Below are 14,439 nucleotides of genomic sequence, written 5' to 3'. Positions count from 1 at the left end.
TATATTAAGTAAGCAAGGCTTTCTGTAATAAAAAGATAAATCAAACTTTAAGAAAATATGAATTTATTAGGGACAATTAGTGTACATTTGAAAGCATATAGATACATAATGAGAGCATTATATGGTTGGGAAAAATTATGAATACTGAAGAAAATCTAAACTTTATTTTTAAATGATCGATTCACCCACCTATCCACTCATTCATGAATACATGTGTGTGTTAGTCACTCAGTCATGTCCAACTCTGCGACCTCATGGACTATAGCCAACCAGGCTGCTCTATCCATGGAATTCTCCAGGCAAGAATACTGGAGTCGGTTGCCACTCCCTTCTCCAGGGGATCTTCCCAACCCAGGGATTGAACCTGGGTGTCCTGCATGGCAGGCAGATTCTTTACCATCTGAACCACAGGGAAGCCTTTGTGTATGTAAGCTAGCTAGCTAGCTAAGTCGCTTCAGTCGTGTCCGACTCTGTGCGACCCCATAGATGGCAGTCCACCAGGCTCCGCCGTCCCTAGGATTCTCCAGGCAAGAACACTAGAGTGGGCTGCCATTTCCTTCTCCAATGCATGAAAGTAAAAGTGAAAGTGAAGTCGCTCAGTCGTGTCCGACTCTTAGCGACCCCATGGACTGCAGCCTACCCAGCTCCTCCGTCCATGGGATTTTCCAGGCAAGAGTACTGGAGTGGGGTGCCATTGCCTTCTCCATTGTGTATGTAAAGCCTCACCTAATTAGCCAAAGGATATCAGAATGAAAAAGCAATCCCAGAAGTCATAAATATCATCTTCATTTTAAAGGTGGACGGACACACATGGGGGCTCAAATTGAAATTGTTTACCTGAGTTCTCTTTGTTAATTGATTCTGGAATCAGGACCAGACCTCCAATTCACAATCCCATGCTCTGTATTCACTACATTAAATCTTAAGATATTTTGGAAGTTCAAAAAAAAATAACCTTCTGTTTTCTGAGATTTCAGAAAACATCATCCGCATTGTTGGTACAAACCAGTATGTGTCCCGTATTGCATTTGTTTTCTGTAGTTTTCTTTCTCCAAATTGTGTGTTTTGGACTCCTTGGGCCTGTCTCTCTTTTTGTAATAACCAACAGAACTACAATTTTTACCCTTGAAAATCCATGAGCCTTTGGAAGTGCTGGTAAAAGAAACCTCTGCAAATAATACAGGAAAAATGTTGTATTGTCTCCTGCAGCTTCAGAGAAAAAGCAAATCGCATTGTGTATAATGAATGTTAGTAAAACACCTGGAATTTAGGTGGTGATGTTGTATCCTGTGAAAATAACCCTTGCCCTGTAAAAGGTCTGAATCTGATTGGTTGACTTAAAAACATTTCGCTGTGGAGATAAAATTTAAATTCTGTTCTGCTTTCCAGAAGCTCTAAGTGTGCATATCTTTTCATTTTAAGCCAGAAGGGAATCACTAACACTTCCTTTTTTCTCACTCTTGCATGTTGTGTTATGATTGGAATAGAATTCTTATTTAAACAAAGAGCTTGAGGGTCTTGTCTCATTTTATAAATGAACAAGGTTCAAAGGCATTACCTGCTGCCCACATGCTCTTTGAGGTTAAAGTCCAGAAAAAGTGGTGCTTCCTCTACTTTAAAGTAGCATTTGAATGTCTCTGGTGGCTCAGATGCTAAAGAATCTGCCTTCAATGCAGGAGACCTGGGTTCAATCCCTGGGTCAGGAAGATCCCCTGAAGAAAGGAATGGCTACCTACTCCAGTATTCTTGCCTGAAGAATTCCATGGACAGAGGAGCCTGGCAGGCTACAGTCTAAGGGGTTACAAAGAATTGGACACGACTGAGCAACTAACGCCAAAGCGCAGGTGGCTGCGACGTACGCCAAGAGCAGCTGAGAGGAGCCACCTCACGTCCAAGGTCAGGGGCAGAAGCCGGGAGGACCCCATGCCCGAAGGGCGGCAGCCAAGAGGAGTTACCCCACGTCCGAGGTCAGGGGCAGCGGCCGAGAGTACCAGACTGCGACGGCGCGGAAACGGCCGAGAGGAGCTACCCCGCGTCTGAGGTCAGGGGCGGCAACGAAAGGAGATACCCCACCCCAAGCCCGAGGCCTGGGGCGGCGGGCGGGAGGAGCAACCCCACGTCCAAGGAGCCGTGGCTGCGCGGGCGCAGGAGGGCATAGAGGAGCTATCCCACGCTGAAGGTCAGGAAGGGCGGCGGTGAGGAGATAACCCTCGTCCAAGGTAAGGAGCAATGGCTGTGCTTTGCTGGAGCAGCCGTGAAGAGATATCCCACGTCCAAGGTAAGAGAAACCCAAGTAAAATGGTAGTTGTTGCAAGAGGGCATCAGAGGGCAGACACACTGAAACCATACTCACAGAAAATTAGTCAATCTAATCACACTAGGACCACAGCCTTGTCTAACTCAATGAAACTAAGCCATGCCCGTGGGGCAACCCAAGACGGATGGGTCATGGTGGAGAGATTTGACAGAACGTGGTCCACTGGAGAAGGGAATGGCAAACCACTTCAGTATTCTTACCTTGAGAACCCCATGAACAGTATGAAAAGGCAAAATGATAGGATACTGAAAGAGAAACTCCCCAGGTCAATAGGTGCCCAATATGCTACTGGAGATCAGTGGAGAAATAACTCCAGAAAGAATGAAGGGATGGAGCCAAAGCAAAAAGAATACCCAGCTGTGGATGTGACTGGTGACAGAAGCAAGGTCTGATGCTGTAAAGAGCAATATTGCATAGGAATCTGGAATGTCAGGTCCATGAATCAAGGCAAACTGGAAGTGGTCAAACAAGAGATGGCAAGAGTGAATGTCGACATTCTAGGAATCAGCGAACTGAAATGGACTGGAATGGGTGAATTTAACTGAGATGACCATTATATCTACTACTGTGGGCAGGAATCCCTCAGAAGAAATGGAGTGGCCATCATGGTCAACAAAAGAGTCTGAAATGCAGTACTTGGATGCAATCTCAAAAACGACAGAATGATCTCTGTTCATTTCCAAGGCAAACCATTCAATATCACAGTAATCCAAGTCTATGCCCCAACCAGTAACGCTAAAGAAGCTGAAGTTGAACGGTTCTATAAAGACCTACAAGACCTTTTAGAACTAACACCCAAAAAAGATGTCCTTTTCATTATAGGGGACTGGAATGCAAAAGTAGGAAGTCAAGAAACACCTGAAGTAACAGGCAAATTTGGCCTTGAAATATGGAATGAAGCAGGGCAAAGACTGATAGAGTTTTGCCAAGAAAATGCACTGGTCATAGCAAACACCCTCTTCCAACAACACAAGAGAAGACTCTACACATGGACATCACCAGATGGTCAACACGGAAATCAGACTGATTATATTCTTTGCAGCCAAAGATGGAGAAGCTCTATACAGTCAGCAAAAACAAGACCAGGAGCTGACTGTGGCTCAGATGATGAACTCCTTATTGCCAAATTCAGACTTAAATAGAAGAAAGTAGGGAAAACCACTAGACCATTCAGGTATGACCTAAATCAAATCCCTTATGATTAAACAGTGGAAGTGAGAAATAGATTTAAGGGCCTAGATCTGATAGATAGAGTGCCTGATGAACTATGGAATGAGGTTCGTGACATTGTACAGCAGACAGGGATCAAGACCATCCCCATGGAAAAGAAATGCAAAAAAGCAAAATGGCTGTCTGGGGAGGCCTTACAAATAGCTGTGAAAAGAAGAGAAGTGAAAAGCAAAGGAGAAAAGGAAAGATATAAACATCTGAATGCACAGTTCCAAAGACTAGCAAGAAGAGATACGAAAGCCTTCTTCAGCGATCAATGCAAAGAAATAGAGGAAAACAACAGAATGGGAAAGACTAGAGATCTCTTCAAGAAAATTAGAGATACCAAAGGAACATTTCATGCAAAGATGAGCTCGATAAGGGACAGAAATGGTATGGACCTAACAGAAGCAGAAGATATTAAGAAGAGGTGGCAAGAATACACAGAAGAACTGTACAAAAAAGATCTTCACGACCCAGATAATCACGATGGTGTGATCACTGACCTAGAGCCAGACATCCTGGAATGTGAAGTCAAGTGGGCCTTAGAAAGCATCACTATGAAGAAAGCTAGTGGAGGTGATGGAATTCCAGTTGAGCGATTCCAAATCCTGAAAGATGATGCTGTGAAAGTGCTGCACTCAATATGCCAGCAAATTTGGAAAACTCAGCAGTGGCCACAGGACTGGAAAAGGTGTTTTCATTCCAATCCCAAAGAAAGGCAATGCCAAAGAATGTTCAAACTACCGCACAATTGCACTCATCTCACACGCTAGTAAAGTAATGCTCAAAATTCTCCAAGCCAGGCTTCAGCAATGTGTGAACTGTGAACTTCCTGATGTTCAAGCTGGTTTTAGAAAAGGCAGAGGAACCAGAGCTCAAATTGCCAACATCTGCTGGATCATGGAAAAAGCAAGAGAGTTCCAGAAAAACATCTATTTCTGCTTTATTGACTATGCTAAAGCCTTTGACTGTGTGGATCACAATAAACTGTGGAAAATTCTGAAAGAGATGGGAATACCAGACCACTTGATCTGCCTTTTGAGAAATTTGTATGTAGGTCAGGAAGCAATAGTTAGAACTGGACATGGAACAACAGACTGGTTCCAAATAGGAAAAGGAGTACGTCAAGGCTGTATATTGTCACCCTGCTTATTTAACTTATATGCAGAGTACATCATGAGAAACACTGGACTGGAAGAAACACAAGCTGGAATCAAGATTTCTGGGAGAAATATCAATAACCTCAGATATGCAGATGACACCACCTTTATGGCAGAAAGGGAAGAGGAACTAAAAAGCCTCTTGATGAAAGTGAAAGTGGAGAGTGAAAAAGTTGGCTTAAAGCTCAACATTCAGAAAACGAAGATCATGGCATCCAGTCCCACCACTTCAATGCAAATAGATGGGGAAACAGTGGAAACAGTGTCAGACTTAATTTTTTTGGGCTCCAAAATCACTACAGATGGTGACTGCAGCCATGAAATTAAAAGACGCTTACTCCTTGGAAGGAAAGTTATGACCAACCTAGATAGTATATTCAAAAGCAGAGACATTACTTTGCCGACAAAGGTTTGTCTAGTCAATGCTATGGTTTTCCTGTGGTCATGTATGGATGTGAGAGTTGGACTGTGAAGAAGGCTGAGCGCCAAAGAATTGATGCTTTTGAACTGTGGTGCTGGAGAAGACTATTGAGAGTCCCTTGGACTGCAAGGAGATGCAACCAGTCCATTCTGAAGGAGATCAGCCCTGGGATTTCTTTGGAAGGAATGATGCTAAAGCTGAAACTCCAGTACTTTGGCCACCTCATGCAAAGAGTTGACTCATTGGAAAAGACTCTGATGCTGGGAGGGATTGGGGGCTAGAGGAGAAGGGGATGACAGAGGATGAGATGGCTGGATGGCATCACTGACTCGATGGACATGAGTCTCAGTGAAGTCTGGGAGTTGGTGATGGACAGGGAGGCCTGGCGTGCTGCGATTCATGGGGTCGCAAAGAGTTGGACACGACTGAGCGACTGATCTGATCTGATCTGATACACTCATACATCTCTAGCCTTCAGTTATTTTAAATGTTAGGCTGCTGTGCATATGAAGTCGCTTCAGTCATGTCTGCCTCCTTGTATCTCTATGGACCTTAGCCCGCCAGGCTCCTCTGTCCATGGATTCTTCAGGCAAGAATACTGGAGTGGGTTGTCATTTCTTCCTCTAGAGGATCTTCCCAACCCAATGATCGAAACTGCATCTCTTATGCCTCCTGCATTGGCAAGCAGGTTCTTTACCACTAGCACCATCTGAGATGCCTAGGTTCGCTGTGGTTATACCTAAATGATGGATTGACGTTTGATAACTGTATCTGTGTTCATGTCTCATGGGCATTGTTCTGCAGTTGATTCCACTAAGACCATTGGATGGAGTCTTAGAGGAGCCTGAGATGAGAAGACTAGTCATGCTCTGGTTGGCATCATCCTAAATCTGCTGTGCATGACCTGGGACCTTTAAGGAAATTATTGCTCTTATGGCCATAGCTGACAGTCAGTGGATCTGTGATGGACAGATTTATGTGTGAGTGTTTGAGTGAAAGATCAGTTCTGTTTCTCTAGGACCAAAGACACTGGAAAAATACAGTACAGTGAATTCCAAAATAGAATCACTTATAAAAATAGATACGATAACCACAGAATTCAGAAATGAAAACCTACTGCACTATCTTTATCATTATTGCTTTTATAAGAGATCAATGAGTGAAGGGTGGAGGTGTGAGCTGAGTCGAATAAGGTGTTTTTTTCTATGCCACTGTCACCTCTGTGTCTGCTTCTGTCACAGTTCTTATCATGATGTATTATGCTCAAAGATTAATTTTCCTATGTCCTCTGCAATGCTCTCTTGTATATTTCAAATAACCTCATGACTTAGCCACAATGCTTGGCACGTAAAAGGTAACTCAGTAAATGTTTTTTAAATGAATGAATTTTAAAAAGCCTATGAAAATAAAAGAAAGATATATGACTGTATAAAGGTGAAATGTTTGCAAAACTCAAACTTTGAAAATAGACTGGGATTCCCTTGGTGGTCCAGTGGTTAAGAATCTGCCTACCAGTGCAAGGGGACAAGGGTTTGATCCCTGGTCTGGGGAGATTCCACATGCCTCTGAGCAGCTAAGCCTGTGCGCCACAACTCCTGAAGCCCACAGTCCTAGAACCCATGTTCCACAATAAGAGAAGCCACCACGATGAGAAGCCTGCTCAGCACACCTAGAGAATAGCTCCCACTCATCGCAACTAAAGAAAGACCACATGCAGCGATGAAGACCCAGCATAGCCAAAAATAAATTAAAAACAGACGTACAAGTGAGAAAACATTGACCAAAAATCTTTGCCCCAGTCTATATAGGCATTCAGACATTCCCTCATATTGGAGTGAAATCTAGTAGAAACATTCCACTCTCCTGAGTATAAATCACTTAGAGCAGAACTCTAGAGAATCACGTGTAAAATCAAGAAGCCCATCTGGTATTATAATATAAGTATGTATTTGGGGGGAAAAATCACACAACATAACACAAAACACACCTATTATTTTTATTACACAATCTGCAGAAAGCAAAGATTTCCCAACTCTTTTTAGCCAGAGGGTATATGAAAAAAATTTGATTTTCCGAAGTAGAAGAGAAAAGTCCCCAGAAGGGACATGAGATTTTTACGTTTATCTAACATGAGCTTAGATTTTAAAAGGCTGGCAAACAGCAACTTGGCATAAATTATACTTCTGTTCCTGAAATGCTCTGCTTGTTCTGAAGACTTGCAGAGTCAACAAAACTTGAGGGCTCTTTTACACAGGGTGATTTCTATTATTCACTTTGTTCTGAGGAGCCTGGGGAAACAGACACACAACTTAAGCAGCTATGTGAATTTTCCTTACTTCTGCAGGAACATTTATGATGGAGCTCCTCCAGCCCTAGACGCAGTGCAGAGGTCAATGCCTCGTCCATAACTGGATCTTTACACAATTTGCCCCTTTCTTCCAGTCCTCCCAGAGCACAAACCCTTATAAACCTTCTTCATGTCACCTTTCTCCTCTTACCTTGCCATTTAGCAACTAAAGTCAAAGACATTCGGTGTTTTATTTTACCTACAACTCTAACTGGTATAGCCCTTTCAAATCTATGAAGTGCTAGTGTGGGCATAATCCTTTGAATGAATAAAAGATGACCAGCAGGGACTTCCCAGGTGGTCCAATAGTTGAGACCTTGCCTTTCAATGCGTGTTTAAACTCTGGTGGGGGAGTTAAGATCCCACATGCCTTGCAGCCAAAAAACTAAAACATAAAACAGAAGCAATACTGTAACAAATTCAACAAAGACTTTTTTTAAAAAAGAAAGATCACCAGTTAACTTGAAAGCTGTAAGTAAGGTGCAGAAAGTGTGTATCCTGCAGACGAGCATGGAAGGGGTCAAGGCCCACCTGAATCCCAACAAGTATCCTGACCTAAGTAACTAGTTTATAGGAAATACACAGGAGAGAGGAATGTACTACAATATATCAAGGGGATCCCATCAGTTGAATGCAAGAAATTTTAGAGGACAAGTAATTTGGTTTATTTAAAAACTGGTGTGGAAGAAGGGGGAGGGAAAACCTCTAGAGACAGAGACCTACTAATCATATGAAATTTTTGGATCTTGTTTGGATATAAATTTAAACCAATCAATGGTCCAAAGACCTTTTTCAGACAATCTGGGAAATGTAAAAACAACTGGAATGTAAGATAACATTAAGGAATTATTGTTAATTCTTTTAATCTTAAATCTATTTAAAAATTACTGTCAATTTTTATAAAATAGATATTACAGTTATGTTCAACAAATTTACTGTTTACAGATTCATACTGATGTGTAGGTGGGAGAGATGGTATTACATGTAAGATCTGAAGTTCACTCCATTGGCCTAAAGAGGAAGCAGATGTGGTCCAAGAGCTAGACCCTCCCATGTGCAAGTTTAGAGGCGCTGTTTGTGGGTGATGTGATGACAAGTTTGGAGTGCGGATCGATGGCGATGGGCAGTGAAGGAAGTGATGACTAATGGGGTGGGAAGTCACTTTTCAGCACTAAGGGCAGTTCGCTCAAGAAGCAGAAGAATTTCCTAACGGTCTTCACCACAAATACCCTTCTATAGTAACACAGGGTACTCAGAGAGAAAAAGAATTTTTTAAAAAGAGCTTTCCTAGGTGGCAATATACAGAGAAAAGCTCCAAAATCTCTTCTACCTCTCACTCAGTCTGAAGACCAAGGAACACTTTGAAAATACTAATGTGCTCTCATTAGTTTTCATTATTAATCATTAGATGTACCAACCCACGGGGTTACCACCTACTATACATCATGAGCTATAGACATAATTTGTCTTAGCAAGATTTAACAACATAGTAAATATTCTTCAAACCATTTTGAACAATGGCTATTCCACCTGGAAATGCTCTAAATGCACTTCAGTGCTGTCACCCTGAACTCTCAGATCTGCCTGGCTAGCTCCTGCTCTATTTTTCACATTCACAACATTCTTATAACGCAGAAAAGGGGACAGATATAAGAACAATAGGACAGAAATTCTATAGTTAATTAAAGTAGGGATCCCAGAAGTTAATTGACTCCAATTTGTCTTTTCAAGCTAAGAAAGAGCCAGCCCAGAGATCCCTTGAACAAGCAAGCAGGCCAGGACTCACAGAGTTTAATGCAGTATCCTGGCTCATAATTCTTCCTTCAGCTGGTGAGACCCTCCTGAAAGGAAGAAAGGCTGAGCAGGGAGTAGTGCAGGCTTAAGGCAGCTGTCTCACGGGAAGTTTCTGGCCCCTAGAGCCATGCAGCTGACTCCATTGCCAGCTTGCTCAGGAGTACTGGGGCTGTGACACAGTTAGTAGGGGCCAGGCCCTCCTGCTGGGGCTGCTCCTGGCCACCCTGTTCCTGCGCTGGCGTGGGCCTCGGGCTGATACGGCACCAGGGAGGTAGGATGCTCAGCCCGATCATGCTGAAAACATCCTCATCTCCTTTCCTCCTTCCACTACGCCTTGTTCTCCAGTCAACCTTCTATCTCCTCCTTGTTCAATGGGAAAGTAACCCCACTCTGTTCTCTGCTTTCTACCACAACTCAAGCTCATGTACAGCCATGGGTCTCTTCTTAAGATTCAGTTGGCAGCCAGGCACCAAGGAGAATCAAGAAATATCCTGCAGAGTATCTGTCATTATTTCTTTCCAATAATGTTTATAGCCCAGTGCTAAACACTGAGGCCAGTGACAGAAAACAGAACAAATAAAAATGCTCGTCTTTTATTTTCACTGGGTGAGGACAACTGAATTAGATGAAATTGAAGCAAAATAAAAGAGAAAACAACACATTTAGACATTGCAATATTGTTATTATAAACGCAAGGCATTCGTCAAGTGCTTTGGAAATGAAATGCTGCCTTAGAATAAATACAAATTTGTAACGGGACCTTCAAGGCCTAGAATGATAAGTAATTCTGTGATAGGAGGCTTCTAGAAGATGCTGAAGATCCTCAGGACCTATTACTTACTGATGCAAACATCACAGATGAGCTCCAAAATCTCTTCTACCTCTCACTCACTCTGAAGACCAAGGAACACCTTGAAAATACTAATGTGCTCTCATTAGTTTTCATTATTAATCAATAGATGTACCAACCCACGGGGTCACCATCTACTGTACATCATGAGCTATAGACATAATTTGTCTTAGCAAGATTTAACAGCATAGCAAATATTCTTCAAATCGTTTTGAACAATGGCTATTCCACTTGGAAATGCTCTAAATGTACTTCACACACTCAATCAGACAGAGGCTCATTTTCACTGACAAGTCTGTACCACCATCCTTGGAGCACCTCTTCTTAATTCAGAGAAATTGCAACACAGCTCTATTTGGTCACTGAAAACCAGAATCCTATAGGTCACAGTACTGTACTTTGTCCCAGGGCTCAGTCTGGTTTTAAGGTTCAGATAAAAGCTTTTCAATAAGAAAAACATCCTATACAGAAAAAAGGCAACTGTACCTTTCTATCTCATTTACAAGGGCCAAGTTTGGTCTGGATGCCAGCTAGAGGGAGATTAATGTTCCCATTGCTCCCATTAAGTAAATCCATCAAGATTATATGTGATATATCTGAGATTAGCATGGTTTCAGGATCTGGGCAATATTAGGTCCTACGATGTTTTGGCTACAGAAAGCAGATCTGAAAAATTTAAAGGGGGAAAAAAGACAATGTTAATATGATTCCAGGGTAGGTGAGGTAGAAAATGTAGGTAGGTCTTCTAATTTAATGAGTAGTTTTTATTTTATAAACACTTTCACAAATACAGTATTGGTTTCTTAAATAATTTTTCTTCTCTTTAACTGCAAACTTTTGAGGGGCACACATTTTCATACTATTTGAAAATTTCAAATTATATATGGATTTTAAATGTCAATTACAAAGTTTAAACTGTGTTTGAAAATGCAAAGGAAAAAGTAAGACTTACTTATATCCGTATTTTCCAGATATATCTATCACCATTTCTGCTCCCAGCTTACTCTGAGAACGTTCAAATGAATACTCCTTCCAAATGAACTCAATGCTTGTAATGTTTCCAACGTTAATGTCTGCATCAATTAAATCTGTATAAGTCATGCCTGGCTTCAGTGTTCCACTGTCAATGGAAGAATAAAACTGATAAGCTTGTGCTTGGTATTCATAATATTGAAGTGGAAGACAACACCTGTGTGTATCATGGAAGAGAAAGTTTCATTTCCCTGCATTTGATTATAGGAGATTTATTCTTGCCATTTACCTTGGTCAGCATCTCAGAACAGCACAATTCTAAAGCTTGAAAAAAGAGGGAGAATGAGAAGCCTGATTAGTTGATTTTTAAGGGCTAGTTCTCCACAGTGAAAGCTCTGGTCTTGGCTTTGTGGTATCAGAAACTAGAGTCTATTGACACCCCCAAAATCATCAGACTATCAATGATAGACTAAATTCACACAAAAATGAAAGAAAAACTAGAAGCCTGTTGATCAGCTAACAGCGGTGCAATGCTTCCTTTTCATTAACCAAAATGTACTCCTAGCCTTCCCCTGGTACCTTCTTCATCTGTATAAGAAGAACTGGGTAACCAAACTAATGATAAAGAAAGGGTGAGTGTGGAAATAGAATAAGTCATAAGAGACTTGAGACATAAGATGTGTTTTATGCAAGCCAAAATTACTCTAGATGAGGTTTCTTTAGTCCTGCCATTTCTCACTGCTTTGTTAATGTATTGTTTGTCTCCTCTAACTGGAGGAAGAGCTCCATGAGAGTAGGACCCGTGTCTGTTTCCCCAGCAGTTATAACGATTCTTGGTATACGATAGGCATTTACATGTTTGCTGAATGCAAGAATGGATGCTGCTATTCCTAGGGCCTGTCTTGTTCTATTACATGTAGAATTAATTGATTTAATTACCAGAGGGTAACTTTTTTCAGGTTATACTGGGCTTCCCTGGTGGCTCAGACGGTAAAGCGTCTGCCTGCAATGCGGGAGACCAGGGTTTGATCCCTGGGTCAGGAAGATCCCCTGGGGAAGGAAATGGCAACCCAATCCAGTACTCTTGCCTGGGAAATTCCATGGATGGAGGAGCCTGCTGGGCTACAGTCCATGGGGTTGCAAAGAGTCGGACACGACTGAGTGACTCCACTTCACTTCACTTCACTTCAAGGGGTCATTTCCCTGTTGCTCCATGAACTGCCTTCACTCACTGCACACACAGCACAGCCCTTAACGATGGTGTCACTGGAAACCCAAATGACTAAAATATAATGTACGGTGAGGGCTTCCCTGGTGCCTCCATGGTAAATAATCTGCCTGTCAGTTCAGGGGATGTGGGTTCGATCCCCGGGTTGGGAAGATCCCCTGGAGAAGGAAATGGCAACCCACTCCAGTATGTTTGCCTGGGAAATCCCATGGATAGAGGAGCCTGATGGGCTACAGTCCATGGGTTTGCAAAAGAATCAGACACAATTGAGCGCATTAGTATGCAAGCATGCAATCTATGGTGAAGCCAGACTCTTAACGCTTGACTGAAGAGTGGGACTAGACTAGCACACAAATTCATTTAGCAGACCTCATTCCAAGATGAAACATTTACTGTGGACCTGAAATGCTTAATTATTCTTAAAAAAGAGGATTGGATGATTATGCAAGGACATGACAAGTAGCCTCTTTAGACATTAGCAAAAGAAGTAGAGAGATGACAAAACATTCTCACAAATTTTAGAAGGGGTGGGAACCACGCATCTCTCCCTACCTGACCCAGGTCAGCTGCCTTTGTGCAGGACACAGATTCTACAGCCTCAGGCAATGAGTGCACTGTAGGCCTTAGAGCCACAGACACAAGATCATGTTGAACTATTCTCAGAGGAATAGCTTAATGGAGATGTGAAGGACAAGATGCGATCTACTAAGACAGAGAAGGGTATTTGGAACATGAAACAGCATGGATAAAAGTCAGGAAGGGAGGAAAGGGTTAGATCTATTTTAATGCTGGGTAGCAACTTCACTTTCACTTTTCACTTTCATGCATTGGAGAAAGGAAATGGCAACCCACTCCAGTGTTCTTGCCTGGAGAATCCCAGGGACCAGGGAGCCTGGTGGGCTGCCCTCTATGGGGTCGCACAGAGTCAGACACAACTGAAGCGACTGAGCAGCAGCAGCAGTGTAGTCAGGGTAATGTGGCTAAGCTGAAGATGAACAAAGCCAAACAATGGGAGGCACGGCTAGAAATCATGGGTTGGAGCCTGTGTGTGAACTGGGATCCAGACGATCACTGACTGAACTCACCTTTACAGGCAGCTGCACCAAGGCAAGATGATGAGCACAAAGGCTGCCAGAGTGATTAATCTGACGTATCCCTCGACCGACAACCACAAAACCTCTGCTTTTTGTGCCTCTGCCTTGTATTTGAAGATGATGTAAATCACAGAGCCAAAACATCTAATTAATTCATCAGTTCACAAAACGGTAACATCTAATTAGTGTGTACAATGTTAATTCTGAAATGAGTTGCAGAATTAAGTGATGAAAGTGGAAGACGTAATTCAAAAATGCTAAGGCTGATCAAAGAAAAAATTAAGGAAAACTCAAGATAGAAGGATACTGTAACCTTTTATGAGAGTGCAGGGTGAATGTCTCTACTGAATTATTCCTACCTTTGACTATCTTAACACATATACTATACCTGTGAGTACTACTTAGGGAGCTTATTAGAAATTCGGCTATTCATATAAATACTTTATTTCATATGGAATCTATAAAAATAATATGCCCAAATTTGTATAACAATAATGGCATATATTGTTTTTGCAACCCTATAGACAGTACAGTCCATGGAATTCTGCAGGCCAGAATACTGGATTAGGTAGCCTTTCCCTTCTCCAGGGGATCTTGCCAACCGAGGGATTGAACCCAGGTCTCCTGCATTGCAGGTGGATTCTTTACCAGCTGAGCCACCAAGCAAGCCCAAGAATACTGGAGTGCGTAGCCTATCCCTTCTCCAGTGGATCTTCCTGACCCAGGAATCAAAGCAGGGTCTCCTGCATTGCAGGCAGATTCTTTACCAACTGAGCTATTAGGGAAGCCCTAAAAATAAAGCAATATGCCCACATTTGTATAACAATAACAGACTGAATTAAAAGCATATCTTGTTTCCTGTCAGTTTTTTTCCCACTTGCTTTATTATCTAGATCTGTATTTTCATCTTAACATTTCCTAAAATTTTCTGTCTGTAGCTGGAACTGTGGATGAAATAGATACTATGATTTCTATTTTATATTTGGGAAAAAAGAAAAGTTACTGTCAGATGATAGCTGGTGGTACTGTATTACAGGAAAAGAA

At 42.1% G+C, this 14,439-nt stretch overlaps 2 protein-coding genes across 2 annotated transcripts in view; both read right to left on the bottom strand.

Moving 5' to 3' along the window:
- PNLIP (pancreatic lipase) overlaps nt 1-14,439 on the bottom strand; it is a 122,864-nt gene that overhangs the window by 65,659 nt on the left and 42,766 nt on the right. The gene's annotated exons all lie outside the window — the stretch shown is intronic.
- The window catches only part of PNLIPRP3 (pancreatic lipase related protein 3), a 43,612-nt gene continuing 39,015 nt past the window's right edge, over nt 9,843-14,439 (bottom strand). Inside the window, exons 11-12 of the mRNA XM_061403589.1 lie at nt 11,054-11,221; nt 9,843-10,767 (exon numbers count right to left, since the gene is read on the bottom strand). Coding sequence (XP_061259573.1) covers nt 10,704-10,767; nt 11,054-11,221 — 232 coding nt within the window. The 3' untranslated portion in view covers nt 9,843-10,703. The remainder of the gene's footprint in view (nt 10,768-11,053; nt 11,222-14,439) is intronic.

This window comes from Bos javanicus, chromosome 26 (assembly GCF_032452875.1).
Source record: "Bos javanicus breed banteng chromosome 26, ARS-OSU_banteng_1.0, whole genome shotgun sequence".
In the NCBI taxonomy this organism is placed as follows: Eukaryota; Metazoa; Chordata; class Mammalia; order Artiodactyla; family Bovidae; genus Bos; species Bos javanicus.
This window is presented reverse-complemented; position numbering and strand designations above follow the sequence as displayed.